The sequence below is a fragment of the Taeniopygia guttata genome, chromosome 4A, assembly GCF_048771995.1.
Source record: "Taeniopygia guttata chromosome 4A, bTaeGut7.mat, whole genome shotgun sequence".
Taxonomy (NCBI): Eukaryota; Metazoa; Chordata; class Aves; order Passeriformes; family Estrildidae; genus Taeniopygia; species Taeniopygia guttata.
The window spans coordinates 14,751,102-14,778,597 of record NC_133029.1 but is presented as its reverse complement, the minus strand read 5'-3'; the positions used below and the strand labels follow the sequence as shown (position 1 = coordinate 14,778,597).

At 60.0% G+C, this 27,496-nt stretch overlaps 1 protein-coding gene across 2 annotated transcripts; it reads left to right on the top strand.

The window, feature by feature from the left end:
- The first annotated feature begins 9,812 nt into the window (after positions 1 to 9,812).
- Positions 9,813 to 26,668, top strand: TSC22D3 (TSC22 domain family member 3). 2 transcript variants are annotated; one of them, XM_012573079.5, is made up of 3 exons: positions 9,813 to 10,264; positions 24,797 to 24,848; positions 25,408 to 26,668. In XM_012573079.5, exons 1-3 carry the CDS (start codon positions 9,942 to 9,944, stop codon positions 25,651 to 25,653), a joined length of 621 nt encoding a protein of 206 aa, XP_012428533.2. In that variant the 5' UTR covers positions 9,813 to 9,941; the 3' UTR covers positions 25,654 to 26,668. The 2 variants fall into 2 exon arrangements, with proteins under 2 accessions (XP_012428533.2, XP_030128604.1); XM_030272744.2 differs by lacking the exon at positions 9,813 to 10,264 and adding an exon at positions 24,340 to 24,549.
- Positions 26,669 to 27,496: the final 828 nt, after the last annotated feature.

Genomic DNA, 27,496 nt, shown 5'->3' with positions numbered 1-27,496 from the left:
CACGCTCCCAAGCAGCCTTCCAAGGGCAGGACACTGCCAACGGACATACAGCCCAGCTCAGATAGATGAGGTTTGTCCTTTATTTGGTGTCAGGTTGTGATCTGAGGTCCCTCATTATTTAAATTGAGGCCCTGCCACATGTCTAGCACAAGCCAGGCTGCAGCAGACAAGCAGGGCTGTTTCTAGGCCAGGGAGAAAACAGGGAGCAGGCGGGATGTCCTTCCAGGGAGAGGGACTGGGAGCAGGGCTGTCCTTCCAGGGAGAGGGACTGGGAGCAGGGCTGTCCTTTCAGGGACCAGGGCTGTCCTTCCAGGGACCAAGGCTGTCCTTCCAGGGACCAGGACTGTCTTTCCCTGCTCATGCTGACCACCACCAGCTCACACATCTCCCAAAGCAGTGCTCAAGGAAAGAAGTTATCTGGGGTAAGGAAGGTCATTTCCAGCTTCCCAAGGTACTGATTTTGGGGAACACTACCTTGGCCAGGCACCCTTGTGCTGCTGAGGCCGGCCTGGCAGCACAGCAGCAGGGAGGCTGTTACACAGCATGCCAAATGGAAAGGGCTGAGCCTGAGGTTTAGCATGTGCTGTTGGCACCAAAACCAGCCCTCCAAGGACTCCCAGGACCCCAACTTCTAAGGGGCTCCCCTCTGTCTCCTGGGGTTTGGCTCCTCAGATGAAACCCCACACTGGTAATGAGCTGGGGGCTGGGGACAGGGTCCTTTGAAGTCATGCTGGGGAATCCATCAGGGCACAACCAACCCAAGGCTTTCCTGTGTTACAGAAACTGGATGCTTAAGACCCCACTTATAACATTTCTCCCAGGAGACCACTGGTGCTGGAGCCATGCTGTCTCTTGACATTCTGGTTTTTGAAGAGGAGCTAGAATTTGAATAATGAGGCTTTGACAGGAAAGCATTCTGCCTTGTCCTCTCTCTTTGTGCTGAGACTATTCCTGTCCTTGAGGAAACCCAGCCTGGCTGTTGGAGAGTGAGAGAGGCTGTGCTCAGGAGCACAAGTCCAATCACTTGGGGTGCAGGTGCTCTCCTCTTCATGCACCCACCCACGCCACAGAGGGATCCCAGCAGCTCTTACTCATAAAGGCCACATAAATAAGACAGGCCCAAAGGGCATTGTTACATGTCCGTGTCTCACCATTATGTAATTGCTAATTTACCTTAATTACATTAAACTTAAAACAAACTTTCACTTCATTCCAAAGTTATTTATGCTGTTTATTCTTTTGCTCTGCCCCAGCCTTCTGATGAGCGATTCCCAGCTGGATAAATAGTGGCCCATCACAGCACAGCCTGTGCTACCTGGTTTACTTCGCCCTGCAATTTGTAATCTCCATAATGCTAAAAACATACCAATCCCACCAGTGCCCCAGTTACCTCAGCAGCACTTTGGGGGTGTTTGTGAATCCCACACAGCTGCAGCCAGGTTGGACACTGCCAGCTCTTCCACCTACTACCTTCCTGTAGCCCCTCATGTACCTGGTTCACACACCCGCTGTTAGAAGTGACATTCTCCCTAATCCTTGTTGGAACTCAAAAGGTCCCTCAGACATTTTTGGATATTCTGGGTCCAGGTCAGAAGCATTTGAGACCCTGGCAGGCAGCTGGAAACAGCTGTGATTTTGGGTTTGAACCATGGAATGATTTACCAACTTTGCAGGAAGAACAAGAAGTCACAAAAAAGTTACGATCCTGTGATTCCATCCCTTACACTGCGGTACCTTTGTCCCCTCGCCTTTGGGCAGGTGGGCGCTGTGCCCCTGCCCCTGGGGGAGCGCCCAGCACTGCGGACTGTGCAGCAGGACCTGTCCCATGCCACTTCCCCTGCCTCCGCTCCCACCGTGCCGCTCACTTCATCGCTGCCCAGCAGTCATCCTGCACCTCCAGGGCTAAGCAGGCTCCATGAAGGACACCCTGGCACCAGGACACTCCCGGTGCCCGCCCCTCTCTGGTCCCCACAAGCTGCCCAAAGCCCCACTCCCCACGCCCCGTGCCCGGCAGCCGCAGCCGCATCCTCCTGCCGGTGCCAGCGCCGTGCCCTTGCTGCCATCCAGCGGCTGCGGAACCGGATCCGGCCGCTGAACCGGCTCCGGCCGCGGAATCGGCTCCGGCTGCGGAACCGGCCCCAGTCACTGGAACCGGCTCCGGCTGCGGAACCGGCTCCGGCTGCCCCGCACTGGGACCCCCGCGTGTCCGTGTCCGTGTCTGTGTGTGCCGCTGCTCACACACGCGTGTCAGCGTGTGCACACAGCCGTGCTTGTTTCTGCCGTGCGTGCACCGGCTGGGCTGTGGGCAGGGACCCTCCCTGTGCCTGCCACAGCTGCGGGCTATTGCAGGTCCCAGCTCGTGTCACCACCTGCGGCTGGGGACAAGTGAGGTGCAGAGGCACGTCCAGAGCCGGATGTCCTCTCCCAGAAGGGTCTGGGTGGGGACAGCGCAGATCAGCCATGTGGGTGTCACTGGAGCACAGCTGGTTGCACACAACTGCAGCTGGATGCAGGCTTTGGGATGCACCCTCCAGAAGAGAGCTCAGTGAGTGTGTCATGTTCTAGCTCGTGTTACCTACCTGCCTTCCGAGGTCTGCATTCTGGGGTCACAGCCACGAAGGTGGCAGCCAGTTCCTGGTGCCAGGATGACTGTAGGCATGTCCAAGGTGGGAGACTGCCCCAGCACTGATGGGACAGGCAGCCCCACTGATCCGCTCCCCAAAAGCACCACGGGGACATCATTAATTGGTACAGCTCTTCCCTGTAACCTCGAAGGACTGTCCACCCTTGCTGCTGCTGGCAGCCCCCGACTGCCTGGTGCAGCCAGGCCCCGTTCTGCCCTGGCACTGCCCCATGCCAGCCAGCTCAGCATGTAAGGATCTGGGGTGACAGGTTTACTTCTCCCTGGCCAGGCTGTGAGCAGGACTGTCCCCACAGACCCCCGTACCCAGACACATTCAGGCAGGCAGCTGGAGGAGCCACAGGTCTGTGTTTGATTCCTGCATCCAGAACAGGCTTACCTCATCTCCACAGCTTGGCCCAGCCTCCGTCTTCATCCTTGACCATGGAAAACTTGGCAAAGGCAAGGCTTTGTCCACTCACTTGGGCATCCACTGGGTAAGCACTGAGCATGATTAAATTGTTAAATTGCCATAAAGCAACTTCATTCATATTAATAAAGCCCCATTTCTCTGGTCACTCAAGTGAGTGTTTCAGGCAGGATTCACTGTGTGGCAGCTCCTGGTACTGCTACAGCTGGGCAGCCCATCACCAGTGTTAATTAAAGGCAGAATTGGAAATTGTAACCGTGGCTTTTCTGCTTTTGCTTTGTGATAAGTTATAATCTCTCCTGTAAATTAACACCTATAATGTCTCTCATAAATTAACAAGTGTAGGGAAGAAATTATCCCAAAACTGCAGGGGCTTTCCAGGGAAATGAATTGCTTTGCAGGGATGATTATTTTTTAATATCCCAAATTAGGTGTTTTTGGAACAGCTGCTGTGTCACACCTCCTCCAACAGCAACTTTTGACACTAAGGCTCTTCCACCTTCACAGGAGAAACTGAAGGATGGAGGCAGTCATCGACCCCAGGAGAGGGGTGAGGGGGATCCTTTTGTGCTGATCCTTGAGCAAACACCAATCCCTGGCTGGTGCCAGCAGGCTGTGAGTACAGGGCAGGTGGGGGCTGAAGGAGAAGCTCCTGTATCTTCCAGGGTGGCCACAGGTGAGGGCCAGACCAGGCACTGCTCCTTGAGATGCTGCCACAGATCTCCAGGGCAAGAAGGTCTCCAAGGCTGCCTACCTGCTGCGTGCCCACCATGGCAATTTGAGGACAGGTATAGGAGGTTGGGCAAAAGAAATGGGCTGAGGGAAGGGTCTGAGCAGGGTGGTATCACCAAAATCCCTCCAGACAAGGCTCAGAGTCTGAGGGCCTGCTTGGGTACCCAGACAGGAGGAAACAGGACAGTTCAATGTGCTCTTGGGTCACTCTAAACAAACATACCTGAGCCCACTGTGCTCCCATCATGTCACCAGAGATGAGCCTGCAGAGGGATGTATCTGTTGCATCTCCAGCAGCACGCCAGGCAGCCCTGCCAGAGGAGTGGGACATCAGCTCTAGGTCTGTGGTGGCAGGACCAGCAGGGGCCAGGCAATAGCACCTCAGGCTAAATCCACTGCTGCTGCTCCCAGCTGGCAGGGTGGGTGTGTTGGCAAGCCCTGAGGTAGCACTCACACACCCTGCTCCCCCTTTCCCAAAAGGGCTGGAAAGAGGGACTCACAGCCAAAAGTACTTCTTAGTTCAAAACGTTCAAAACTGGAGTTTATTGCTGAGAGGAGGCAGCTCACAAGTCTCAGGGGAAAGATGTAATAGCTGATTGAATATTTGTACATTCTTTCGAATGCCACCAAAAATAAGAACATTCCTGGTACTTGCCATGTCTGCCAACACCAAGGAGCACGGAGAAGCCCCACAGAGGTGAGGATGAGGAAGGGAAGCACGCACACACACATCCACTCGTGCCTGGGAGTCCTCTCGAGTGCACTGCAGGAGGGAGGGATGGCTCCCACCACTTCATGTATCCTCTGCAACAACTCCACTGCTCCATCTGCACCTGACCTGGTGTGATCCAGCATCCCACGTCCCACATCCTGCCATCCCACCTCCTCCCCAAGCTTCTGCCATGCCCTGTGTCCTCTGCTCCAGCGGTGCAAGAGCCAACAGCTCTGGGACCCGCCGGGCTCATTTCACCCGGGCCAAGCAGGAACAGGGTTATTCCTGACAACTTCCCGGGACATTTTTGGGAATCACAGGCTGGGAATGAAGGCAGGAAAGTGGGTAAGTGCAAAGCTCCAGGCATCGGAGATGGAGGCATTACCTGTGGGTGGCACAGCAGGTGGCTCATCACCCACTGCTGCTGTCAGAGCAGTGGGCACCCAGGAAGGGTTTTTTTCACCGTGGCATGACATGTCTAATTGCAGCCACGGACTTTATCCCCCTGGCACAGCAATTCTTCCCCACCAGAGGGAAGCATAAGCTATTTTACATAAAAAAAAAAAAAAAAAATTAAATCTGAAAATACCCAAACAACCAGTGTGGCTCCATCCCTACTGAACCTCTACCTCCAACCTCACCTGTCCTTTGCAGGGAGCGCCCCCAGGCTCAGACCATGGGCAGAGATTGCTCAAGTCCCAAGCCCATTTTCCAAACAAAGTGGCACAGAGCTGAGCCCTGCCCGCCCCGTGCTCTGCCAGGCTGGCCAGCAGCACCCACACTCCTGCATGCCATCATGATTTCATTACTCCCCCAGTGCATCCCTGCAGCTCCTATGACCCTTCGCTGTGCTCCTCACAGAGCCTGAAGATGGTTTCTCTATGCCAATTAGTGCTTGCCACATGATGAACAGGAAGTTTTATCTCTCTGTTGCCAGACAACCCCAGGCTTTCACCAATCCCATGGAAATGCCAGCTTGGTTTTAATCCCTCCCCAATGAGCTGAAAAGCTTTGCACTGGGATAGCTCACTACCCTCAGTACCAGTAGGAAATGCCCCTTGACAATACCACTGTGCCCAGGGCCGCTCCCAGGGCTGTGGGAGCCCCCATGATGAAGGGAGAGCAAGAAACCCCACATGCCACAGGTTGTCTTGGCCATCCTATATGATTTACTGGAGTGTCACCCAGAGAGGAGAAAACATCCCAGCCTGGCTCTGCATGACTCACATCACAGCCTAGGAGGAAGGCTCTGCACTGTGTTTGCCCTTGATAGGAGCACGGTGTCCCTGCAGAATCCTCTCTTCAGAGCCTGGGCACAGGGGCAAATGCAGCTCGTGGGAGTTCCAGAGGAGAAGCAGCAGCTCTGCATTCCTGGGGAATAGTCCAGGTGGGACCCCCCAATAACAGAGTGGCAACAGCTGGAGGCCATCCCTCTGCCAGCTCCACCACACATGAAGCTCGAGGAGCTGTGTTGGTCCTTGTGGCCCCATGCACAGGGGAAAGAGCTGCTCTGGTGCTCAGGGGAGCTGCCCCACACACTGCTCTGCACCATCTCTGGGGTGGCTCATCTCCCTTAATGGAGATTCCAGGTGACTGAGCCTGCTGTGTCCCCATCCCTCTGCAGGCAGGAAGGCAGAGGTGCTGTCACCAGCCCTGGGGGCTGCCCCAGTCTCCCAGGGGTGCCACAGAGCTGGGGACGGGGGTCTGTTTGTGGAACACTGGGAAAAGCAGGACAAAAGAAGAGCAGGCAGCTCCCCACGTCCCCATGCCGGGCGCAGGGCAGCAGTACCTCCATGTCCCACCACAGCATCCTGGTGATGTTTCCCCCCTCTCTCAGCCCCTAAATTATCAGGCTAGCCCAGAGATACGAGGCCTTGAGGGGAGGAACATCAGGAGATGGGCACAGATTCCAAAAGAGGCTCTCACCCCGATGTAGTTGTCCAGCTCTTTATTCTATGGCCCAGGGGAAGAGCGGGGAAAGAGAGTGAACAGGAGGATCATGGCCTTATCGAGGCTCTGGGCAGGGAGGGTTTCTCTGGCTCTCTGCCAGCCCCATTGGGGCATGAAGGAGGAGACCAGACTGATCTGATCAGAGTCACGGGGGTCCCGGGGAATGGGGGAAAACATGGCCTGAGCACACTGTGACATCCTGGCCCCTGTTCAGGTCAGGGGGGGAGACAGGAGCCCTCCTCACAGCCACACATGGCCCCCAAGGCTGCCCACCCATCTCCCCACGGCTGGGGACTTACGTCAGGCAGCAGATGGCTCCTGTGCCCAGCAGGCTGGCACGGGGGTGGCACTGGCGGTGCCTGCAAATACCACGGCTGCTGACGGCGCTGGTTATTCTTAGCGCCCGTGGAGGCGCAGGGGGGTCGCCTGGCAGGGGCCTGGCACCGGCGGCTCCCCTGGAGCAGATGGGCATGAGCCAGCCCTCACCACCGCACCAGCGGGGAGGGGACAGGGAAGGCAGGACAGCACCCAGAGCCCCGGCTGGCTCTGACCCACCTGCAGTGGGGTGTTCGGGGAGAGGGGGTGATCTGGATACCACCTGAGAACAGGACAGGGTGCTGCATCTTCTCTCCCAGACTCCACAGGGAGGGACTTCCAAAAGTGAGCTGTGGCTGGGGGGCTGGACAGGCACCAGACAGACAGGTGGCACATGGCTGGCACAGAGCTGGCTGAACCCAGGCCCCCCCAGCCCCACACATTCCCCCATTCTCCCCTTCCCTCTTGTCCAGGGGGCTGCAGGAGAAGTTGGGGCAGGATTGGAGTCCCTGCCCTGAGCTGGGAGCCGTGTTTCAGCCAGGGGTAGGGAATCCCTTTCAGAGCCAGGGGATTAACATGGAGCCCCTATGAGTGCAATAGGTTTCCAGGTGAAAGCTGTCCCTGCCCCAGAACCAGCCGAGCCCTCACTCCCTCCAGCATGCCACCCTGTGCCAGTTGTGGCTTAGGGCTGCAGTGAATGTCTGAGTGTGGAGCACATGGGTGCCCTTGAGGGAGGCTGGTTTGCAGAAACTAGCACTGTCCCAGTCCCATGAACAGCAGGACCCAAAAAGGCCAGAGCTAAACATAGGAAACCTACTTTCCAGCTGCCGCCACCAGCTGATCACCTTGAAGCAGGATGTGGCTCCCGGATCTGGAGCTTTAGAGAGCTCATCGTGGCTTGCAGGTGAGAAGGTGGTAGCCCACGATGTGTGCCGGCTGCAGATGGGGAGCAAGGAGCTGATGGCTGGGGAGCAGCCCCCAGCCCTGTGCGGCAGCTCTGGCGCAGCTGGAGGGGCCGTGGGTGAGGAGGGACATCCAGGGGGCACAAGGAGCCTGGGGGAGGCAGCGACCTGCACCCGGAGCCACCTCCAGCACCGTCGGGCTAAGCAGGACGCCCCGGGCCCGAGGCAGAGCCACTGGGGGAGCCGGGGCCGAGGAAGGGGAGCCAGCCCCGAGCTCGTCCTTCCCCGTGTGCCCACGGGATGGCAGCAGCCTCCCGCGGGCCCCACGGAGCGGGGCGAGGGGCGCAGCCCGCCCGGGGCGCACCGCGCGGGGGGCGCTCGGAAACCGGGAGGATGGAAGAAATCGCAGCGCCCCCCTGATTCCGTGGGTCCTCCCCATGGGTCACCAGGGATCCCCCTGCCACAGCGCAGATGGGTGAGACTCAGTTCCCTTCCTTCCCTTATCGCCCACAAGAAGGGCTGGGGAAGCACCTCAAAAACAGCCCTCAGCATCCACCAGTGCACAGAAGGAGAGGACGCTCCCGGGGCAGCTTGTGGGTCGTCCGTCCTTTAGGAATTCACCTGTTGTCAGCATCATCCCAGGGCTGACAGTTTCCCCCGCCCACACTTGGGCCCCGGGCTGGTGCCACCTCCACCGGGAGCCGGATCCTGCCGGTCCCTGGGTCCGATGGGGCCTGGCATGGGAAGCCCTGCCCGAGCTCACCGCGGCCCAAGCACACCCCAGCTGTGGATCTGTGGTGGATCTGGGAGTCTCGTGGCTCCCCAGGTTACGAATGGCCTGGAAACTGCTCCATCCTCATGGCGTGCATCTTCCTTGTTGACGTTAAGCAGAGAACGGGAATGTTTGCTGGACGCTCCCGCCACTCCTTCAGTGGCAGCAGCCACCCCGTTAACAACCCCGGCGGGCACTCTGCCACCGGGACCTCTGCTGTTCCAGTGCTCCAGTGGCTTTGCCCGGACAGATTTTGACCTGGTTTACCTCTTATCAATCCCGCGCCCTTCAGACATGCTGCAATCGTCTGCTCGCTGCTTCCTGCAGCTCCTTCCAGCAGCGCTTTTGCACCCCCGTAGGGCAGACCCGCCTGCCGTCCCCGCGTCCTGCCTGCCCGGCCGGGCTTCCCCAGCCTGCCCGCTCCTCCCCTCGGCACTCTGCTGCCTTGGAGCCTTGCCCAGCCCTTCCCCACCAGCTCCCGCTTGTTCATCTCTCTGAAGGCTGAGGGCTCTCCAGGCTGGCCCCGGGGCTCATTGACCAGCAGAGACAGTAGCCCCCCTCTCATCCCATCTCTGCAGGTGCTTTGAAGCCTTGTCACCTTCCCGAATCTCATTCTCAGTCCACCTCTCTGAGGTGCTGTTTCATGCCCCAGCCCCATCAGGACAGCACTGTGTGCCCCAATCACTCTTCACTAGCCCCCCAGTGCAGTTCAGTGGTGGCAGAAATGTTCACCTTGGGACACAACAGTGCCAGGGAAGCCACTTCTCCTCCTCCTAGAAATCCCCGTTTTCCCTTGCATAACCCCGAGCCCCAGGCATCTGCCGAGACTCTCAACGTGCCCAACCAGCATCCATAGCCCCCAGGCTTCGTGCGTTCCACCCATGCCTAGCTTGGCTGCGGGCGAGGCAGCTCCCAGACGTTCCCAGCAATGAAACCAGGTCCTTCCTGGCTTTTCCCCCCATCCTGGGGCCTTCCATCCCCCTTTTCCTATTTCCCGCCCCGTCTCCGGAGCCACGCGTGCTGCCCGTGCCAATGCTTCGGGAGTGATGCCGCGGGCAGCGCCAGCCTCTGAGCGCCCACGCCACCCCCGGAAAGCACAGAGCGGGCCGAGGCTCCCCACGGGAAGGGGACACCGCGGCCCTTTGTCACCCCAGTCACAATTCGCCAGTTTCTCCCGGACCCAGGCGTGGGGTGGGTGCGCTGCCGGGGAGCGGCTGGGCCGGGGCGGAGCGGCGAGAAGAGAGCGGAGAGGAGCGGAGCGGAGGAAGGATGCACGGGCCGGGACGGGGCGGAACCGGGGCGGAACCGGGGCGGGCGGAACGGGCCCGGGGCGGGGCGGGGCGGGGCGGGGCGGGGCGGGGCGGGCCCGGGGCGGGCGGAACGGGAGCGGGGCGGGCGGGGGCCGCTCGCGGCGCTCGGCACCGGGCGCGTCCTGCAGCCGCTCGTTCTCCGCCGCCCCGGGAGCGGCCCCGGCGGCGCCGCCGTGGCCAGGCGCGGGGCCACCCGGGATGTCCTCGTCGCCCGCGGAGGAGTGCCGGTCGCCCGTGGGGCTGGACTGCTGCAGCTGCTGCCTGGACCTGGCCAACCGGAGCGGGCTGGAGGAGGGGGCCGGGGGCGAGAACAACAACCCGGGCAGCCCCACCGTGAGCAGCTTCCGGCAGCTGCGGGAGCAGCTGGTCCGACAGAACCTCAACACCGACAAGCTGAGCTCCATCATGCGCCAGGACTCGCTGGAACCCGTCGTGCGGGACCCCTGCTACCTCTTCAACCAGGGTATCTGCAACAGGAACATCGACCAGACCCTGCTCTCCATCCTCCTCCTCTTCCACAGGTGGGTGTCACCGCCGGGAGCCTGAGAGCTGCCGGGGCAGCGGGCTCGGAGCTGGCAGCGCTGTGGGGCTGGCAAGAGAAGGGGACTTGTGTGACCCGGGGGTGGGGGGTGTCAGTGGCGGTGGAATCTGGGTGGGGAGAATCCGCGTCTGGCACGGAGTCCGTACGAGGTGCCAGCCCATCCCTGGGTGCGGGTCTGGGTGGCTTTGCTCCGTCATGCCCGCCGTGCCCGTCTTGTGGTGCCCTGTGGCTGCCGGGCAGTGACAACAGCCCCCAGCTGTGTGTCTTGGCCGCTGGACTCTGTGCTCATCTCCCTGGCTACCTCTGTCCACACAGACAGTGCCCGCAGGGGCATGGATGGTGTCCAGCGACAGGCAGGCATCGGCCCCATCCTGCGTGGAGAGCGCAGCAGGTTCCTTGGGAAGCAGTGTGCTGCCTCGAAAGCCATCTTGAGCGTCCCCGAGAGCCTGGCTAGGGAGCCCAAGAGTCCTAGGGCCAGCTCCTGCCCTTTCGGCAGCTCCCCTGGCCCTCCCCGGAGTAGACACAGGTTTGGCCGCGAGTGGTACTTGGCTGGAAAATGGCTCTGCCCTACCCGAGCTGGTCTCAGGGTCGCTCTGGGCAGGCTCCTGTGCCCCCAGAGCTGAACGTGCTCCATTCCCTGGCAGACTGAGGTGGCAGGACTGTGGGGTCTGTTTGGTCCCTCCTCTAGCGGTGAGGACAGAGGAGACTGAACAGGAGGTCCCAGGGGCTACCGCCCTGCAGGCTCCCCAGCCCTGCTGAGGTGAACCCCGGAGGTGAGGAGTGGACAGAGCTGTCTCAGGTCCTGCACTGGCGCTGTGTGGGGCTGGCTTTGGTGACAGCGAGAGCTGGTGACACCCTGTGTGGGGGCTAGCAGGTCTGGGTCTCCCTTCAGCCTGAGAGAGCCGAGCTGGGCCAGTAGTGCCACAGGTGCCCGAGACTGCCAGTGTCTTCAGCAGCTGGGACACATTTGCTACCCTGAGGAGATGTGTGGGCGCTTCAGGTACAGATGTGTGCCTGGCTGGCACGGCGGGCAGCAGCTCCGGGGCTTGCTGCTCCGCCGTGGGTGTGTACCGCGCAGGGGAGCAGCACCCACGCGTGCAGAGGCACCTCGCCATGCCCTGCCCAGCACACGCAGCGTGGGCGTGCTCCGGGCTGGCAGGCAGGTGGGCTCACACGTGGCTGCCCCACGCGTGTCAGCCGCCCCGGCGCGCTCCCGCCTCCTCGCCCAGCAGCGTCTGACGCTGAGAGGCTGCTGCCTCCAGCCGGCCTTGCTCCTCCTGCGCTTACATAACGCCGAGCTGCCGCTCAGGTGGGGAAGGAGGAGCTGGGACACCTGCCAAGGCACCGCTGCCTGGCCCGGACGGGGAGCAGGGAACCCACCCGGGTGAGAAGGAGCAGGAGCGAGGGGTTCCGCTCCTCCCTGGGAGGTTGCAGCAAGCTGGCACGGTGGGTGAAGGGGGAGGCGAGACCCTGTGCCCAGCACGGGCTGCCAGGGCCGGGGTCAGAGCCGAGCACCTGGGCGGTCAGTGACAGTGCCCGTGGGCCAGAGGCCACTGATATGGGCACAGCAGGCTGCTTTCGACTCATCGCTGCTGGGGCAGGACCTGTGGTGCTCCTGGCGAGGTGGGGAGTGAGCAGAGATGCCAAGAGACAAGGATTTCTCCCTGTCAGTGTCCCTGAGCACTCCTTGCTGCCTGTCTTCTATGCCCTGTGTGTGATGTGTCCCAAGAGGCTCCATGCATTGTGTTTGTGACAGGCTGTGGTGCAAAGCTGTGTCCTTCTGTCACAGCCAGTGTCCAGGCACCTCGGTCTGGAGGCTGCCCGGGGGATCCCCCGTCACCCCCAGGTGGCACAGCATGGGGGAGCTGGGTGCATGGCCCCGGGCACTGGAGCCAGGTGTGCCCACACCTGTGTTTGCAGTTGTGTTGCTCCAGCCTGAACTTTCTCCTTCTGGGGAATGAGCCAACACATCCAAGAGCAGATAGCATGCACAGCAGAGGATTGTGGGTGCCAGAGGAACACCCTGATAACGTGACTGATAAGGGCGCCCTGCTGCTGGTACCAGGGAGCCCAAACCATTTGGTGCCCATTGTTTTGGCTGATGTACTCCTACAGCAGCACAGGAGGGTTGGAAAGTTGTGTGGGTACACATCCTCATGTGTGGCTGACATCAGGGCAGCATGGGATGCCCAAGATCCTAAACCCAGAGTTGAGTTTGGCTCAGGGGCTGGCTGGAGACAGCTCAGGGTCAGATCAGTGCTGGGCTTCTCAGACAACACACATTGCAGCATGTCTAACCTGTCTCAAGGGGTTTCTGTGGCTGGGTGGTCCCTGCCAGGCTGTCCCTACCCTTAGCTCACAGCAGGGATGCTGTTAGGGATGCACAAGGAAGGCATGCTCTGGATCAATTGCCTCCAGGGCTCATGCTCCTGCAGAAAGCCCTGCTGTTTCAGGAGGGCACAGCATCCTGTGCAGAAAGGGCTTCTCCCCACCGTGTCCTCACACAGGGCATCACAAACTGCTTTCCAGGAAAGTCTCAGCAGTGCCAAGGGACCAAGCTCACATGGAAGCACCAGGTATAGGGAGGACAGCTGCCACCACCCTGGCTGGGACACCTTCTCCCTGCAGGTGCCAGTGAAGTGGGCAGAAAGGTCATTGCCATCCCTCTGTAATGCCAGCGTTATCCCAGACCCAAACACAAGCCCAGCTGAGTGTAGGCCAGGAGAGCAGGCCCATGACCACATGGCACCTTTTCCTGGGCCGGGTGGCTGAGGGGAGCCAGGGGTGTAGGAGGAGGTGGGCCCTGCAGGGGAAGCAGCACCCTGGGTGTGTGCTAGCCTGTGATCCAAGCAGGCCCTTCCTGGCTCTGGGTGGGAACAGGAGGTACATACCAGCCTGCTGCCCACATTGGCCAGCTGTGCCAGCATTCCTGCCCAGCCACCCCTGGCAGCCTGGCCAGCCTGTGCCCGTCCTGCTCCAGGCTGTGAGGGGACACCTCTGCACAGCCAGATCATCTGTAGGCACTGCCAGACCTGCTGCTCCATCCAACAGGTTGGGCAGGGACCCATCCTTAGGTCTGAGCCATGAAAGGAGCTGAGGGCCACGTTCTCCCAGGCCTGGGCAAGGCACGGGAGTCACTGGGAGGCAGGGGAGCTCTGTGTGAGGGGCTGGGGGAAGCAGGAATTTGGGCAAAGCAGGGCAGCACTGCCTTTCCCGCTGCAAGGTCGGACCAGCAAGCAAGAGCTGCCAGGGCAGCAGTGGCAGGGTGGCATTTGTGTCACAGCACCACTTGTTCCTGTCTGTCGGGTGTCACTTTGCGGCGGCAATGCTGAGGAGAGGAGCCAGGGCATAAAGGGCATGCCGGGGTGGCAGGGCCAGGGCAGGCATTCCAGCTGAATGTGGGCTGGAGCAACAAGGACACATTGATGGGGAGAGCAGCCGTGAGTGAGCATGAGAGAGGTGTGGGTGTAGGACCGAGCTGTTCTATTCTCCTTCTTCTGGCCCTGGGACAGCTCTGCCATGGAGGGGGCCAGGAGAGTCCCCCTGCCCTTCAGAGCCATGCCCCAGGGTTTTCTTTGCTTTGCTCCCACAGGACAGAGCTGCACATGGCCTGACCTGTGGCCTGCAGTGTTGGTTGCAAGCCCTGCACACCACTGAGGTGCTGGGGAGGTTTTGTTTCAGTGGCATGGAGTAGTAGCTGGTACTGCTGGGAGGTGCTGACCTTGGCATACCCAAATCCTCCCACCCTCGGGAAGATGTCAGGCAGCCAGCTCAGCCTGCTGTGGTCCCCATCATGGGCATCCCAATACCTTGGGACCCCCAGCCCATGAGCCAGCAGACTTGGGGCCTGTGTCCCAGCAGAGCAGGCTCACAGGGCTCTGCCACAGCACACTGGGTTGGCATGGCTCGGCAGGGCTGGCAGCAGCACGTGCCACACCGTGCACCATGCCTGTCCCTGCCTGCTCCTGCAAGACCCAGCTCCCTCCAGAAGGATATTCTCAACACTCTCTGAAGCACAGGAGAGCCATGCTCAGCCCTTCCAGCCCCTTGGGAGGGAATCATTTGCCCCTGACCACAAGGCTGTGGCCAAGGGGGCTGGCACAACTGAGCCAGTCTGGTGATGCCAACGTCAGCTTCCCAGGAGCCTGTCATCTTGGTTCTCTCGGGGTTCTCCAGTGCTGAAGAATCCAGTCCTGCCCATCTGCTGGGACAGGCATTTGGCTCTGCACAGGCAGAAATAGGTGTCCCAAGGTCAGGCAGGGATGACAGCATGGCCCTATGGGGAAAAGGATGGGCAGGAGTTTTTCTGGCTTTAAACTGTAAAAGTGAGGAAGAGGCTGGAGCTGAAGGAGGCTGCAGGGGTCTGCTCTGATCCCAGCATCATGCTCCCTCTCTTCAGCATCACATTATCCTTTCCTGGTGAGACGTGGCCTGATCCTGGACAGTCTCTGTTGGGACCTGACACCACCTCCTTGTCCACTGCCCAGCACAAAGAGTTAAAGCTGACTGTATTTTGGGGGAGCACCATGACCTGCACGACACCAAAGGGCTTGGAAAGGCTTGGGATGTATGTTGTCAGAGCCTGGCAGCTGTGTGTGTGCCCAGGGGGCGTGACCGTGTATGGGTCCGTGTGCTTTGTGTGGACTGCCGAGGCCAGGGAGGCTCCAGGTAGATCCTGCCCTTGGGAAGGACTGAGGCCCTGTTGGTAGAGGGCAGAGAATCACAGAACCCGTTAGGTTGGAAAAGACTTCTGAGGTCATCATCTCCAACTACCCCAGGGTGTGTGCTGGGGGAAGAGGGCTGGAGAGGTGAGAGGCTACAACCCATTCCAATGCTTTGCAAATGAGCTCTGAGTTATATTTATCCAGGTGCTGAACGTGGCTGGCTTTGGGACAGGAGATCATTCTCTGTCTGTGTGCTGAGTTTTGTGTGTATATATATATATATATATATATATATATATATATATTTGAGGGGGCTTTTGCTGCAGAACAGCTCTGGTGGCAGAGAAGAAACTCTGGGCCCTTCAGACTCCAGGATCAGGGTGGGATCCAATCCTTGCCATCCCCACCTGCAATTCCACGGGGATGGCAGCCTTGTTGGCAGATGCCATGGGGCAAGACTAGACATTTCCATGTCCCTAAGTGAGACCATCCCAGTGTTATGCCTGTGAAAAGGAGCAGGACTGCCCCGGCTGGTTTGGAGGCAGGGGATGGTCTCAGGTTGTTCCCCAGGGTTGGCACAAGCGAGGTGAGAGCTGGCTGCTGAGGTCGGGCACACAGAGGAGCACCACAGGTATCCATCCTGCCAGGAACTGATTGTCTTTCACGCTGTTATTGTTCTGAAATGTCAGTGACGGCCGGGTTTCAGCAAAACCCTGGTTTGAAATGCCCGGGATTCCTTGCAAAGGCCAGGCAGGGTATTAATAACACGGCTCTGCTGAAGCCGTGCTGCCCTGCTTGTCCTTGCCTGACCTCCTGTGGGTGCTGGCTCCTGTGCCAGCCCAGCACAGCTCCTGTGCCCCCAGCCCCCCTGGGTCAGCCCTGTGTGGCCTTTGCACCCCCAGCGGGGTCTGGCTGTCCCTGGGATGGTGTGGGGCTCTTGCTGGGGCTCCCCCCAAGCGCTGGGCCAGGCAGGAGAGCCCCAGGCTCCAGCACCTGTGGAAGGGGCCAGCGAAGGCCTTGAGGGGTTCTATAAACAGGGCTTCTTCTGGGCTGGAAGAGCAGATTTGGGTAGCGTGGGGTGCGCTGCGCTGCTCTCACAGCTCCCCTGCCTCCGTCCTCATTACATAACGAGCTGCCTCCCAATTAGTGAGCGGGCACTCCTGCTCAGCGCCTAGCAGGGCTCCGGGGCACCTCTCCTGCCTGAAAAGGGGCTGGGATTGTTCTTGGAGGATGCCAGAGGCCCTGCTTTGGGGTTCCTCTCTCGGGCTGAGGATCCCTGGGACGCTGGAGGAGAAGGCAGGCTGGCAGCCCCCTGCCTACCTGCTGTGGGTGCCAGGGCACCGTGCAGCCCTCGTGCTGCAGGAAGCCTTTCAGTGTTGCAACCACCTATGCTCTATCCTCAGTCCCCTGAAACTGGGGCAGGAAAGGGCAGCCAGGATCTGGGTGTGACCCAGTTAGGGCTGTCCAGGAAAACACAGTGAGCTGAGGAGCAAGGACAGTTCTGGAGTTCAGAGCTGTAGCTGGCAGGAGCAGCAGGCAGGGCACAGGTAACCAGAGGAGATAACACAGAGTTCAATGGCAGCACTCCAGCCCCGGCCCGTGGGTGTGAAACACTTTGCTCCACAGACAGATTTGTGGATTAAAGCTCTGCCAGGGGTTCAGCCTGCCATCCTCCCTGGGGCTGGGCATCCCTGGTCCATGGGAGCAGGGAGCATGGTGGGGCTTAGCTGCACTGCCCCAGCAGCCAGGCACGGTGCTCAGAGACAGCTGCAGGGTTTTCAGTGGGCTGTGCCGTGCCTGGCACTCTCACTTCAGCATTTGGCAGCTGTGGGACCCTTGGTGGGGAGCAGTGAGCCACAGTCCCTGGCAGGGCACCCACTGGGGTGTCCACACTGGGCTGGCAGCAGCATGGGGCTGGTGTTGACAAACACCAGCAAGGTAGGATGTTTGGCCACATGATCCAGGGCTGGTAACAACCCAATGAGCCTTTTTTCCTTTTCCTCTCCTATGCCAGCACGCCTGGGGAAGCTGTGACTCTGGGGCCTTCCAGCATGGTGAGAAGGGAACTGGGTCCTCTCTGGCTTCCAGCGTGGCTGAAACTGGGTCCTCTCTGACCTCCCCTCCTCACACTACTGCTGGGAGGCGACTGCTGCTAGGGGCACAGGAGGAAGAAGAGGGTCTGGTGACAAAGAAAAATTGCAACTCTCAGCAGGCTGGCTTGAGGGTGTGCACTCGCATGCTAGAAAAAACCAGAACTGGGAGTACAGCCAAGTACCTTTATCAGAGGAAGCAGTCAGCCCCACAGCTGGACACAGGAGCCTACCAGGGCTCCCTCCACCACCCCACACTGCCTCCAGCCTGACAGGTTAGAGGAGTCTCCACACCACAGTCCCTGCCCATGCCTGCTGGGGTGGGTCACTGTGTCCCCTGTCCGTGGCCACAGAGCTCACTCTGCCTCCATTGGGCATGAAGGGAAGGAGGACATGTTCCCTGTCAGCCTTCCCAAGGGTAGGTTCCCCTCTGGCCGTCCCTCACTGAAACCATTCCTGGGCTTCCCCAGCGTGGCAGGGGCACCACCTCTGTCCAGCCACACCTGACTCTGGTGTCCCCTGGCTTGGGACTGGGACTGGGCAAGGCCAGCAGCAGCAGCTCTGCAGGCAGGGGTACATCCCTACCCAGGCACATCCAGGTGTGCCCAGGAGTGGTTACCTGCTGCTCTGGAGCAGCACATGCCCAGATCATGCCTGGGGGATTTATGACCCCTCCAAGGCTCTGATGGGCATGGCGACCCTGGTTGCATGGGGCTTCTGCATGTCCCACGCAGCTCCTGGAAGGCACCAGCTGAGCTGGAGGATAGTCCCAGGCCTCAGGGAGCAGCTCAGCCAGGGAATCTTCAGGAGGAGGACACCAAGATCTGGACAACTGATGTGCTCTGGCAGTGCTAGGCCCACAGCCCTTGGGACTGGCACAATAGCCCTACACCAATGCCATAGGGCAGGCAGTTGCTGTTCAGGATTCTTTGGCAGATGACTTAGCTGCCTGTTTGCCCGTGGGCAGCCCCCAGCACTGCCTCTCCTTTCCCAAAACCAGGATAGAGCTGCTGGACGAGACCTGGAGCTCCTCAGCCCTGTCCCACACCCAGCCCTTCCTGCCCCAGGCAGCCACAGGCCCCAGCCACGCTTCCCTCTGCTCCTGCAGGGCATGCCTAGGGTGCCCTGCTGCTGGCATTCCCTTGGCTGCTACCACCACAGTTGCAGGATTTTGGGCTGTGACAGGCAGAGTTTTCTTAGCTGTGTTTGCAAGCAGAAGCTTTTCCTCTCCCACTCTGCTCTGACCCTTGGAGTGGAGATCTGGCTTTGCAGAGCAGCCTGGGCAGCCTTGGCTCTGCGCCTTTCCCAGTTTGCTCTCCAGTGTCTCTGAGGCCAGGCTATAAACATTTCCCACGCCTCAGACCCTCTGAAGGGCCTTCCTCCCATTGAGCTGAGTCCTTGGGAGAGAGCAAGCCAGGAAAACTGCCACGGAGCCATGAGCACAGCCTGGAGCAGGGGGAGAGCCAAGTCTGGGGAGCCAGGGCTGCTCCTGAAGCCCCAGCCACCCCTCCAGCTCCATCAGCCACTACCAGGACAGGAGCATCCTTTGGTGTGTGGCACTGCAGTGCCTGGAGCAGGTCCAACACGCTGGGCTCAGTACAAAAGCACGGCTTGTCCCCAGGGCTGTGGGGAGAGGACGTGTCCCCTGACCCACAGCGCTGTGCAGGGGTGGGATGCCAGGCAGCAAGAGATAATCCCCTCGTCCTCCTCCCTCTCACCCCTTGCTGCAGGCTGGCAGAGCTCTGTGGTGATGCAGAACTCCAAGTCCCATTGCTGAGGAGGGGGTTGTCACTTACTGTCACCCAGGAGGGGAGCTGGCATCTCCTGGGCTGAGGCACAGGCTGTGTAAGGGCTGAGGGGCTGCTGGCAGCTTCGGGGTGTCCTGCAGGGCCACTGCTGGGGCAATACCCTCACTGGCTGGTGTAACCACCACTCCTCACTGCTTGGTGTCAACCACGGGTGCTTTTTTTCCTCGGAGAGAGCAACAATTAGTGTCACAACTGTCCTGTATTGCGGCTGCTGTCGCTGTTACCAAAATAACCACAGGCAGGAGCCGGGCCTGGCCTGATGAACCTCCTGTCCCTGTGGGTAAGGGCAGGAGCTGCCATGCTGCCGCCTCGGGGGTTCACCACCTCTCACCCGGCCTGCTCCAAGTGCCCGTCGCTGGTGCCACAGGGTGACTGTGAGCCCATGGTGGCTCTTTGGGAAGAACAAGGTGTTGTGTTGCCCACCCTGCTCATGGTGGGAGAGGAGGTGGCTGCTAGCAGCCTGGCAAGGCCAGGGCTGTGGTGTGCTAGGAGAGGGTCCCCCCACCACTTGGGGTACAGCTGGAGCCCCATGAAGGACCCTGCTGCTGCAGGGGCATTGTGGCAGCTCAGAGGATCTCCTGGGGAGAGCTGGCACAAGGCAGGATCCAGCAGAGCTGGGAGCTGCTGCTCCCACTGTGGAGGTGCCAGCAGGGCTGCAGGTGATTCCTGAGCGCTGGGAGTGCCCTCTGGCCATGCAGGGGCACGTGGAGCTGCCCTGTGCCGGGCTGCAGGCAGGGCTGTGCATCTGCACGCAGAGCAGCAGCATTTGTTTGGCACACAAAGTGCATGTCACAGGGTCACAGAGGCGTTCAGGTCGGAAAAGACCCTCAAGATCATCAGCTCCAGGTACTAAGCTACATGTGTGCAAGCAGGGCGCACCGATGGGCACATGCATGTGCAGGGCGTGCCCTGTGAGCGGAGCACACGCTGGTGTGGGCTGCAAACACACGTGTGCACGCAGGGGCCGTGGGCGTGCGGGTGTGCCGTGTGTGCACGCACATGTGCAGGCAGGACTCGCTTGCAGGGGCTGCAAGGTGCGCCGTGGCTGTGTGTGCCCCATGACACGTTTGGGAGCCCTGCCCCCACGTGAGGTGTGGGGTGTGAGGGGGGCTGCAGCCCCCTGCCCAGCCTGACCTGCCCTGGCCACCGGCTGCATAGGGATCCCTCATTTACTGGATGCCAGGAAAGAAACTTCTGCTTCTTCATCCCTCCAGAGCGTCCCTCGCTGCGGCCTCTCGAAGGCCAGCAGCATCCTGCCCAGCCTAAGTGAGGAGCCATGCCCCGAGCAGTGATGTGGGTGCAAGGACCCAGGAGGACTGCAGGGAAATCAGTCATTTACTCCCGTTTATTTCTGCAATAGTCCCAGCTCCATGGGAAAAATACTGGAGGTGGCAGAGCTGAAGCAATCTCCCCCCAAAGCATTTTCTGGCTGTGCTCCAGCAGCTGCAGAAATATTTGGGGTTTTTTTCTCAGTCCTTGGTGCCTGAGTGCTGCATCAGAAAGGTGCCAGGCAGGGAGCAGGAGCCTCAAGCTGTGAGACAAGGACCACCGGCCAGGCTCTGGTCTGCCAGTTCTGGAGCCCTTGGTCCCTGCCACTAATGTCCCCATCGCAGGATGAGGACACAGGCACAGCTGCCAGGGCTGGGGGCAGGCTGGGGTCTGCCCACCCCATCTCCCTGCTGTTGACACCTCTCTAAGGTGGCACAACTGTGGGAGAAAATGTTCGCCCCAACTCTCCTGTCTTCTCCCCGGTGAAACCAGCGTGCCTCATGAGCTGCAGTGGCAAACTCAGTCAAAGGACCCCTGGTGTGGGTGGTCTGGACTTGTCCCAGCAGGGGGACAAAGCTGTGTCCCAGGGGCTGCCACCAAGCCCACCAGCAGCCACTGTGGGGACAAGCGCACACAGAGGCCTTTCATCTCCCCAGGGAGGGGGGCACCCGCGCAGCTCGGGATGGCACACTGGCCATTGGCCTTGAAAGGGCCAATTGAGTGCAGCTGAGGTCATCTCCCAGCATGTTTACCCTGGGCTGGAGCCCCTGGATGCAGCCAACACTCAGGCTGTCTCTGCTGCTGGGAGCTGGGGGGACGCAGCCACAGGCAGAGCACATCACTGCTGGGAGCAGAGGGGCTGGAACAGGTCAGGGCTGGCATGGCCTTCCAGCCCCCGTACTCCCCGAGCCTCTTCAGAAGGAGGGACTGGTAAGTGGGGCCTGGTGTGGGTGAGGGGAGGGGCACAGGCCAGCCCTGGGGCTTGGGGGACAGACACCTGCCCACTCTCTTCAGTGCCAGTGCCCTGCTCAGCCCCTGTACAGCAGCTTTGTGCTGGAGTAGTGCTGACACAGGGGGATGTGCATCATCCCTCCCCCACAGGTCCCAGATGGGCCCACCGGGGAGAAAATGATTTCTCACATCCCCACATCAAACCCACATGTCCTGGGGCACCCACATGTGCCCTGGCTGTGGTTCACACACAGCACAGCATCCTCATCCTGCTCTGGCATGGGGCTGCAATTTGTGGAGAGCTGCCTGGCTAGGTCCTGCTTGCAGCAGCAGCAGCTGTGCTGCACTGTGCCTCAGTTTCCCTTTCTGATGGGGAAATTGCACTCTGCTCTCCCTCCCTGCTCGAGGAAGGGGCACAGCATCACACCCACAAGTCAGGGTTCCTTGGCCTCTCCCAACAGCCAAGTGCCAGCCATGTTCAGTACCCCCTGCTCCGTGTCCTTTGCAGCAGCCCTGGAGCGCACGTGCCCTGCCAGCACCGACTCTTTTTGGACGCCATGGTGAGTGTGGGATCTGCCATCCAGCATCGGCCTCGTCGTGCCCAGCAGGGGATGAGCCCCGGGGTCAGGGGCAGCAGGCAACCACTGAGCAAAGTCCCCCCAGATCCAGAGGGCACAGATAGGCGGGCAACCAAGGGCCGTGGAGGCAGCACCGGGTGGGCAGTGCCACTCCAGCCTCTGGGGTGCTGGGGGTGTTTTAGGGGCCTGCTGCTACTTCTTGGAGGAGACCCGCTTGCTCTGTGTATAAATCGCTCTGTGGACAGGGAAGGACCCACCGTGACCCTGGGGGCTGCACGTGAGTGCACACAATGAGGGATGCTGCTCTGAGGGCATACACATACATACATACACACACATACACACAGGGATGCTGCTCTGAGGGCATACACATACGTACATACACACACATACACACAGGGATGCTGCTCTGAGGGTGTACACATACGTACATACACACACATACACACAGGGATGCTGCTCCGAGGTGTACACACACACACACAGAGACACACACACAGACAGAGACACACACACACACACACACACAGGGGGATGCCACACACACAAACACACACACACACAGACATATAGACATACAGACAGGCACGTAAACACACACACGGACAGACAGGTACACACATACACACACAGGGGATGCTACTCTTGAGTACACACACACACGTGGACACACACATGCGCACACACACAGAGACATACATGCACACACGGGGATGCCACTCTGAGTACACACACACACACACACACAGGCACGCACACAAACACAGACACACACGCACAGACGCACGCACACACACAGACACACACACAGACGCACAGACACACACAGACACACACACAAACACACAAACACACACAAACACACACAAACACACACAGACAAGCGCACACACACACACAAACACACACAGACACACACAAACGCACACAAACACACACAAACGCACACAAACGCACACACACACACAGAGACACACACACACACACAGGCACGCACACAAACACAGACACACACACACGCACACACAGACACACACACGAACACACACGCACACATACACACACGCACACATACACACAAACACAAACACACACAGACACACACAGACACACACACACACAAACACACACAAACACACACACACACACACACACACACAGACACACAGACACACACACAGACACAAACACACACAAACACACACACACACACACACACACACACACACACACACACACACACACACACACAAACACACACAAACACACACAAACACACACACAAACACACACAAACACACACACACACACACACACACACACACAGGGGGACGCCGCTCCAGCCGAGCCCCGCAGAGCGCCGCTGCAGCCGCTGCAGTGCCGCCCGTGGCCGCGGGGGGGCGCCTCCCGCTGCGCCGTTATGTAACGCCGGGCGGGGCCGCCGGGCCCGGGGCGCGCTCGGTACCGGAGCGTTCCGAGCCCCGGCCGCGGCACCGGGCTCGTTGTGGTGCTGTTCCGAGCCCCGGCCGCGGTACCGGGCTCGTTGTGGTGCTGTTCCGAGCCCCGGCCGCGGCACCGGGCTCGTGGTGCTGTTCCGAGCCCCGGCCGCGGCACCGGGCTGGTTGAGGTGCTGTTCTGAGCCCCGGACTGCTGGCAGTTAGGGCTGGTGGTGTTTAGTGCTCCCGAGTTTGTTACACACCCCGGTTTTCTTGTGGCCCCCGGGTTTGCTCTGCATCCCTTGGTGGTTGTTCTGCACCCAGGGCGAGTTCTGTACCCCGAATTTGTTCTGCACCACCAGGTCATTCTGTTGCACTCTAGATTGCTTGTTCTGCACACCGGGCTGGCTCTGCACCCTGGGGTTGTTTTGCTCTGTACCCCGAGTTCGTTTTGTACCCGCGCTTTGTTTTGGGGGCTGTTCTGCACTCCGGGGTGTTGTTCTGTACCCCGGATTTGTTCTGCACTCTGCAGTTGTTGTTCTGCAACCTCGGGGTGTGTTCTGTACCCTAGTTTGGTTCTGCACCCGGCTTTTCTCTGCACGCAGGTTTTCATTTGTCTTCCTGGAGTTGTTTTTTTACGCCCGGGTTGTTTTTCTGCTCTTGTTTCTGTTGTTTGTCACTGCAGTTTCGCTTTGTTTTATACCGTCGTTTCTGTTATGCACCCTGGTTTTTTAGCAGCCGGTTTCTGTTTTTCACTGAAGCTTCTATTTTGCACCCAGGGTTGTATTTTGAATGCCCATGGCTTCCCTTTCCCTCCTGCCTCTTTTCACAGCCACTGGGCCTCGCTGTGCAGGACCTGCAGGCTGCACCTCCAAAAGCAGACCGGGTTCACCCTTCTCCCAGCCCCCGAGCAGATGCGTGTGTCCCCCCGAGTGAATCCCATCCTGGCGCCCGGGAGCACAGGAACGGGATGCTGAGGCCTGTGGAATATGGGGGGGCTGTACTAGGGGTGCCGGGGGTCTCGGGGCTCTGGGTGTGGAGTGGGGTTGCAGATTAGGGGGGACAGTGCTGAAGTGCGGGGTCCTTGCTGTGGGACGGCGCCGTGCTGTGTTTGAAGTGGAAGGGGCGGAGGGGCTGCAGAGGGGCGCGGTACCCGGGCTGGGGGGCAGGACCGGGGGCAGTGTGCCGTACCGGGGGCAGGACCGGCGCTGCGGGCGGCGGGCGGTCCCCGCCGCGCTCGCCCCTCCCGGTAGGGCGGGCACCGCCCATAAAAGCGGGGGCGGCGCGGAGGGCCCGGCAGTGCGTTCCGCTCCGTCTGTGCGAGTGTGTGTCCCTGCGCCCGCAGCCATGAGCACCGGCATGTACCAGTCCCCCATGGAGGTGGCTGTCTACCAGCTGCACAACTTCTCCATCTCCTTCTTCTCCTCCCTGCTCGGGGGGGATGTAGTCTCCGTGAAGCTCGACAACAGGTAGGGGCAGCCCCGCCGTTCGCCGCAGAGATCTGGGGAAGGGGCGTCCCAGGGCCCGGGGGGTGCTGCTGTGAGCCCCACGGATGAGGTGGGGCATTGCTGCTCCGGGAGCGAAGGACATACGCGACCGGTGCCGGAATGAATGGATTCCCGTGGGGAGGAGGACGGCCCTCGTGCGGGGGGAGGATTTCGGTGCGTGGAAGGGAGGATTTCGGTGCTGACCCTCGGCCTCTCCGCTCTCTTCCAGCGCCTCCGGAGCCAGCGTGGTGGCCATCGACAACAAGATCGAGCAGGCGATGGTGAGCTGCAGCGCTGCCCCTCTCCCCGCACCTTCCCCCGTCACCCCGGGTGCTGTGCACGGGGTGCGCTTCCCGCTCCCGGGGTGTGCTCGGCCCGGGGCGGGGGTCCCGCTGCCCGCGGGGGTCCCGCTGTCCCCGGGGGTCCCCACTCCCCATCCCGCTGCCGGGCTGAGCTGCTCTTTGTCTGACCGCCGCGAAGCTCATTGGCTCGAACCGCTCCGCAGTGCGCAGGCAGCGAGGCTGGACACGGGGGGGATTTGGGGTCTGGGGCTGCCCGAGCCGCTTCCCTGGGTGCTCGGGAACTCCAGCCCCCCCAATGCCGGGGCTGGTTAGGGGGCTGGAAAGAGCTTCTGGATGCAGACAGACCAGAGAGATGGCGGCTGAGGCAGTTATGCTGGATGAGCACCAAGCCCTGGCCAGCGTTCCATGGGTGGGGAGGGATGGTCCTTGGGAAAAGCTTCTGCAGCATTTGGCACTTGCCCCAGAACTTGGAAGCGGGAGGGAGCAACCCCCCGGGCATTACTCTCCATTGATTGGTCTCTTCTATGGCCTTTTGCAGGATCTTGTGAAAAATCATCTGATGTACGCTGTGCGGGAGGAGGTGGAGGTCCTGAAAGAGCAAATCAAGGAACTGTTGGAGAAAAACTCCCAGCTGGAGCGTGAGAACAGCCTCCTGAAGACCCTGGCCAGCCCTGAGCAGCTGGAGAAGTTCCAGTCCCGGCTCCCAGCAGAGGTGCTGTGCCCTGAGGAGCAGAGCCCCGGGGTGGCTGCCCCGGCCCAGCACTCCGGGGGCTCTGCGGTGTAAGGTGGCTCTGTCCTCGGGGTGGGCAGAGCCACAGAACTCTTTCTACTTAATCTCCTGCAAAATCGTTTCCACCTTCATCTCACACGAAGGACTGCCAGACCCTGGCACTGAGCCGTGCCCCTCGGGTAGCCCTGGCCAGCCCGCAGAGCCAGTGGCCGTCTCCTTCATGAGGATGCTCTTCTGCAAGGAAGACAGGGGCAGCTGACCCCCCCTCCTCTCCAACCGCCCACCAGGTGCCAGGAGGAGATCTGTGGTACCTGTCCCGGGCTCTGCTGGAGAGCAGAGCTGGGCAGGCTTCGGCACCGTGCTGGAACCTGCGGTTGGAAGGAGCCAAGCCCCAGGCCGTGGCTGTGTTCTGCAGGGGGGTGTCTCTTTCTGGCAAAGCCTGACATTGGAGGGAGATGGATGTTTAGTGAGCAAAGCAGATATGTCCCACAAGCCACCCAGGAGCCTGCTGGAACGCGACCCAGACTGAGCAGCACCAGGGATGGCAGCTGCAGCGTAGACCGTGGCTGAACACACAGCAGTGTGGGGATTACAAGGAAAAAAAAGCTTTTTTTTTGTTAGTTTGGGCATCTTCTGTAGCTGTATCTATGTGTAAGCATGTGCACGAGAGGTGCCTCTGAGGCTGTGGGGTGCCTGCTCTGGGTCAGCTGTGCCCATCTCAACATCTGGGGCATTCAAAGGCAGACTGGAATGGTGAGCACCTGGCAGTGGACAGACAACTATTGCGAGTGGCACCAAGGAGGGGGCAGATTCACTCCTCTCTGGCATCCCACCTGACAGAAGAACCACGTGGCAGCGCTGGGAGGATCTGGACTGACCACTGGGCAGAGCCACAAGGCAGGTTGTGCTCTAACCCACTGGGGTGGAGGAGCCACCTTGTTCTTGGGCTCCCCTCTATCCCTGGCCTGTTCTCTGGGGTGTGACGGGACATTGCTTTTGATGTCAGAAGCGGTGACACTGTTGTGTAAATCTAGATAGAAATGGCAATAAACTCTACTTTTTATACATACCATGCCCCAAGCTGTGTCTGTGGCTGGGAAGAGGTGGGAGAGTGGTGGCACTGGGGAAGAGACTGGAAATTGCTGGAATGGGACTGGTGAGGATACTGGGCTGGTGCTGTTCCCCAGCTGGGAAAACCTGGCAGCTCCCCACCTTTGCACTGGGGCTTAGTTCCCCCGAGATGGCCCTGGCAGAGCCAAGATGGGTTTTTGGAGATATGAGCAGGCAGCCCCTTCCAGGGGCTGGATGTTTTTTAGGGAAAAATGCTGTGAACCTGCAGGTGTCTGTCCCCTGTGCCACACCTGTGCAGGGCAGACTTGGGGACACAAGCAGAAAGGAGGCTCTTCTCAGGCTGTGTGGGGCTGTATGTACCCCCAGCTTTGCTCTCCCCTCTGGTGTTTTTGTTCTCAAAGCCATCATTGATATGTTTTTTTGGTTGGGGTTTTTTTTTTTCATTTTGGGCATCTTTTGATTCTTTTGATTCAACCCCTTGGGGTATGTGACGGGGCAATAAAAGCCCAAACCCTCCATCTCTGGGGCTGCTGATGGCTAATACAGGTTAAAGCCCGGAGGCGTTTGTGCAGAGCCCCAGGCTGGCAGGATGTTTGAAGCAAGGTGCAGTTCCTCCCGTGGGGTTTTCTAGGGACACAACTCCTGGGCCATCTGGAGCCCTCCTTGGGCCAGCAGTGCCTGGGGCCAGGGATCAGGTAGGTGGCCATGCCCTGTGCTGCAGCAGCACAGCTCACACGGTTTCATGTCTCTGCTGCGGTGAGAGCGGCTCAGCCCCAGCCCTGCGTGAGTCACGGAGCTGGGGGGGGTTGGCACCCTGGAAACGCTG